Source organism: Syzygium oleosum, unplaced genomic scaffold (assembly GCF_021117445.2).
Source record: "Syzygium oleosum isolate NSW1041296 unplaced genomic scaffold, Sole_v2.1 Sole_v2.16, whole genome shotgun sequence".
NCBI lineage: Eukaryota > Viridiplantae > Streptophyta > Magnoliopsida > Myrtales > Myrtaceae > Syzygium > Syzygium oleosum.
Window position 1 is genome coordinate 237,591 of NW_026607500.1, and position 5,292 is coordinate 242,882.

General features: G+C 40.6%; 1 protein-coding gene across 1 annotated transcript; it reads right to left on the reverse strand.

Moving 5' to 3' along the window:
• Window positions 1-470: 470 nt before the first annotated feature.
• Window positions 471-5,039, reverse strand: LOC115691502 (sodium transporter HKT1-like). The gene is made up of 3 exons (XM_030618137.2): window positions 3,707-5,039; window positions 2,004-2,237; window positions 471-738 (listed from the first exon to the last, which is right to left on the reverse strand). Exons 1-3 carry the CDS (start codon window positions 4,918-4,920, stop codon window positions 540-542), a joined length of 1,647 nt encoding a protein of 548 aa, XP_030473997.1. The 5' UTR covers window positions 4,921-5,039; the 3' UTR covers window positions 471-539.
• Between the last annotated feature and the right edge of the window lie 253 nt (window positions 5,040-5,292).

A 5,292-nucleotide genomic window follows, 5' to 3' on the forward strand; every position in this document is an offset into this window, starting at 1 on the left:
CCAGAGCACGAACGATTAGACATTGACCACGCTAAAAGTTTCCATGTTGCTAATCGTTCTATGCATGTCACGTTCAGTGAACTTGTCTGATACAAGCACCTGTGTTCTAACTCGGGTATCGCAATATCCAATGACCCGTGACTCGTCATTCCCTTAAGTATCCAATACTTATTGGTGAAGTTACGAACACACCGGTCTCAACAGGATCATTAATATCCACTCAATGATCCATCGACCGAGAACAATTTAAAGATTCAATCTAACTATGAACCTGTCACACATATTCTTAACGTCTCAAGAATAGATCCAGTCACAACTGATCTTATGGAATCATTCATATATTTAAATAATTGGACAAATGAATGAATGCGTCCTTGCCATTAAATAAATAATGTAATTGAAAGTACAACTTAAATCCCTAACATGTAACTATTACATGGTAACTTTAGGGCATACATCTAACAGATTTGCCCTTGTCTCTAAACCTAGTGATGTTCCATTTGCTTGCTGGTAGGGCGTGAAGAGGTCTTTTGTCTCTCTTACAAGAGTATCCAAGCTTGGCCACCCTTCATGTTGAACTTCTTTAATCTTCCAAAAATCATAACGACGATGAGGATGATTTTGCCCTGATCGCTCCATTTCCCGGAGAATCCGTACCACTTGTCCTCGCAGCCTTCGACGGGCCTTAGCTGTCGTTCACAACTATAACCTGTCGAGAACCCCACGTTCCCGTATGCGCTACAATTTCAAAAACCAAGATTTCATTACACAAGTTTGTTCATGTTATGTGTACATATGCCCATCAACTGTATGACTCGAATGCACCTATGAATTTACCTGTATTTCGTACGTGTGATTGACACTACACTGATATGTTAGTGTGATTTGAAGAGGTCACACTTAGGGGGCGTGCCTATTGACCAAACAAAAGGAGAGAAGTTTTACTTTTGGTTTCATTCAGCGCCCTAGGCGACATAGGTGATGTTAGTCCCGCGACATAGTTTAATCCAATAATTGAGATGTTGAAAATGCATAGTTTAATCCAATAATTGAGATGTTGAAAATGTTGACAATAACTGGACATCACCTACGAAAATCACGCAAGTTCTTTTCTTCCTAGGCATGCGGGATCAAATGTTTGATTATCACCAATAAAATTCACGTAGAGCTGGGGGAGATCATGATTGGTCATCCTAGCAAAGCTCTAAGGCGCAACCAAATGTCAACGTTGTTTCTTATTCTCGAAAGGTATTGTCCTTGACTCAAGCAAACGGTCAAGCACGTGTGTGGAAACGTGCATTCACATGCCTAGGTAGAGTGGCTTCCAATGGAAGGGTACGATGGACAACTTTTCGTGGACTTTTTGTGAGGAATTTGAGGTGGTGGTAACGAGGGATGGTGCTTTGTAACCATGAGAATACTCAACTAGTGAAAAGCAATGCCTCCCGATTCCATCCTATTGAAAAAAATATTAATTATTTGATTTCGGTTGTCCGGTTCCCTTTTATTTTATTGGGGTAAGTGTATTGAAAGTCCTTAAATTTGTCACGAAAGTACAATTGAATCATAAAACCTTCAAAAAGTGCAATTAAGTCCTAAAACTTGTCATGAGGTGCAATTGGGGCCTGAAACTTTCAAAAAGTGCAATCAAGTCCTAAAATTTCTCAAATTACTCAAATCAAGTCATTCCGTTGATTGCATTTTTGTAAAATTTTTAGGATTCTATTACACTTTTTTGACAAATTTTAGGACTTGATTGCACTTTTCGAAATTTTTAGGACTCAATTGCACTTTCGCGATAAGTTTTAGGACTTTCAGTGCACTTATCCCTATTTCATTCATACCTGAAAAATCTTGAAACTTGTAGAATTTGCAGTGACAGAATTTAAAAATCATTTCGCACCACGTACCATTTCTTTATGACCATCTATGAATATGGTTATCCGCATTTAAATTTAAAAGACGGGACGAAAAGGAGAGGAAGGGAAACAAAGATGCTTTACCTGATCACTTCCACCACGATGTTCAAGACGTTGAAATTGAGGGGATCTTCCTTCGTCTTTTTCCTCTCCGTGATGCAGACCATGACGATAAAGATGGCCAGGTAGGAGAGCTGTGAGAATTTGAGATTCTCCCACAGTTTCTTGTAACTCCTTTTCGGCTCTCTTCTTTTGCTGTTTCCCGGGAGCCTCTCACCACCTTTCGCCGGTAGAAACGACGTGTAAGGCGGAAGATACCTGAAGATCATACACGTATAAGTATACTTAGTGGATGGTGTTAAATAAAATAATATGAAACTGCGCATTCATCTAACAGCTTAAGTTTTTAGGACAGTTAACAGTGATCTCACAAAATCTCACATGATATCAGAGTAATGAGTTTAAATCTTTCGAGCCCCTATTTGCCTCCTCAATTACATATTATCAACTTAAACTTTTAGAACAGTTGGTAGTGGTATGGTGGATGGTAATTATTATCGGGCGTGGTGGTAGGTTTGGAAAGAAGCACGCCTTTACGAGGTAGATGTCGGCTTTTGTACACTCCTTTCTGTAAGTACTCATTGTATAGTGCACTCTTTAGATAAGTCAATTGAAACGCAACTACCTATTTTCTCGTAGTTCTAACTCAGGACACCGGGAATTGATATTCAATTCGCCTCTAATTGCAGCCCTTCGTCTGTGGCTAAAAGGAAGGTCTCCAATTGGCTAGTTACACAGAGTTCTAATTGAATTGCGTGAAGGAATTCACAACTCGCCCGCCAAACACCAATTGTTCTCTTGTTATGTTTGATTGATGTTTCAAAAGTAAATCACAAAACAATTTGACGAGAGTTTCGGAAACATTCATTGGATGACCCATATGTTAAAGAAAACGGCATTTCTATTAAATTAATCTATTTCAGTGAAGTCCCTATTCATCGATTCCTGAAAATCATGTGTCGGGAAAATGCGTCGATTTAGTAAAGCACATCACGGGATTGACCCGGGTGTTTTTACGTGTTGGGGCATCTTAGTATGGGAGAATTCATCATTAAAAGTTTTCGTTAGTTGTCTGGACAGGACCTCCACGATGAAAACAGAGGTCACGGTTTTTGAGAAAACTCTTTACTTGGAGCTTCTTTTCGTTGTCAATATTCAACCTCAAGAGCGTTTTCAACGTGTAATTCAATTCGAATACGAATGGAGACTAGTTGACAGATATGACTCGACCTATTACGGAATGAGCATAGAAACCTCAGACAACGCGCCAAATCCACAGAAGGGACCTCAATAATGCCGCAGAAGAATGCTCTAAATTATTCATCCTTCAATAATGCAATTAGTTTAGCAAACTTCCTAAAGAGAATATTTTGTTAATGTACGAACAAATCAAATCTATGTTGACATCATGATGATGCGGTCATTTTCAAATGCATCCAAACCATTTTGCTTATATTTCACGGCAGTGTGCCCCATGTCGACAATCAAATTGGACGATGTTTCGCATCTCTAGACGCCCATCTAATTTGTTATTATAAGATTAATTTGCAAAATTTAATATATGTACATACTCTTTTGTAAAAGGTTGTAAGTTTTAATGCTGTGGGGGTCGCTATCATAGACAGGAATTTATGTACATTCCTTTGTACTATTCCTTATCGCCAGCCAAATTTCCTATTCGTGAATGGCTAGGGGAGGGAGGGAGAGAGAGAGAGAGAGAGACTCACATCATGACGACGAATAACACCAAGATGGCAGGAGCAACTTTGGACAGATCGACAATCGTCTCGCCCGTATGTCTGCTGTTCACGCACTGAAAGATCACGCCCACGATTTTCTCATACGTGCTCAGTCCACTCAACACCTCCGAATCCCACTGCATCGAGCAAACCATGATAAACTGAACACCAATAAACCCCAACACCGTTACCACCAGTAGCGACGAGTAGACGCTCGGAAGCAAGTGCTTGTAACCAACTTCACCTGTTCTGCTCAACAAGTACTTGATTTCTGCTTTCTCGCTGAATCTCCCCATGAGCCAAAGCGTGAACCGTAAGGTCGACGGGAACAGTGTGTTCCCAAGAAGGACTTGAGGGATGAGAATTAGGAGGAGGCCGGAGTTTTTGCTGAAGATGATCATGTTTTCGTTCGTCGGGACAAACCCACAACTAGCAAAGGTCGACACGACGGTGAAGATGGAAAAGGTCACCATTTTGAGACCCTTCTTCTTTAGCACGTCTCTTGCGTTAGAAATAAGTGCCATATAGAGCGAAACTGCGGCAAGGCCGAGAACATGGACTCCTATAAGGTAACCTAACACTACAAAACACAAAAACCTAACAGAACAATATTTCAAATGGTCAAGATCTAAGGGCTCATCTTGCGGTCTGTACAATTGAGGCTCCACTTGTGAGTTCCGGCAATCTAAATTCGCTACTACACCTAACTCTATGTGGTTAACAATGTCGTTTGTTGGGTTCGAAGGGCAGAGATTGGTATTGACGGAGGCGACTTTTACTTCGGTTTTGATGAGCCATCGCAGTTTCAATTTCCTAAAGTGAAGCCCGACGAGGGAAGTGACGACCTCCCCTCCGATGAACATCAGGACGATCATCACAACAAGCTGGGAGTTGGAGAAGACTTCCATCTCCACCGTGGACATGCTCGAGACGGTTGCCGCGGAGACAGAGGTGAAGAACAGATCCAAATCCCTAGGCCTAAAGGAATTGGTCCGTGGCCTTAAGTCCTTGAGGACCCAGAAGCCAAGGAACGAGAGGAAGACGAAGTAGAAAACTTGGATGCAAAAGGAGTTGACTCGGAGGAGCAGGAAGCGGTAAATGCAAGAAAAGAGGAAGCAAAAGGACCTGCAGAGGCGGGCTAGTTGGAGCCATGAAGCACTACAAAGACGCACAACTTCTTTGCCTAAACAAGGAAAGCTCATCGCTATTAGTTATGAAAGTAATAGGAACGAAACTGTTCTTCTTGTTGCGAGAATTAAAAGGGGCGGCGGAGGTGTATATATAGGAGACAGTCAACCTGGTGTACATACACATATATTATGGATAGTCAATAAACCAAAATTTTGAAAAAACCTTCAGTATACAAATGCAGCTTTACCCAAATCTTTGTGAATTTGTTTCACGGAAAATGTGATTTGCTGGAAAATATTTTTTTCTAAAAACTAATTTTCAAGGAATTTTTCTATGTATGGTTGTATATGGCGAATAATATGAAAGTAATTTTCTTATATCTATTACAGAAAAATTATTGAATACACGTTGAAGAAAACATCTCTAGTACAACCCTATGTCTC

Excerpts from the sequence above, each read along its gene's own strand:
- LOC115691502 (XM_030618137.2), bottom strand. The coding sequence starts at position 4,920 with ATGAGCTTTCCTTGTTTAGGCAAAGAAGTTGTGCGTCTTTGTAGTGCT. Across the intron at positions 2,238-3,706 it reads GTGTTATTCGTCGTCATGAT|GTATCTTCCGCCTTACACGT; the intron begins GTGAGTCTCTCT and ends TATGATCTTCAG. Across the intron at positions 739-2,003 it reads ATCGTGGTGGAAGTGATCAG|CGCATACGGGAACGTGGGGT; the intron begins GTAAAGCATCTT and ends TTGAAATTGTAG.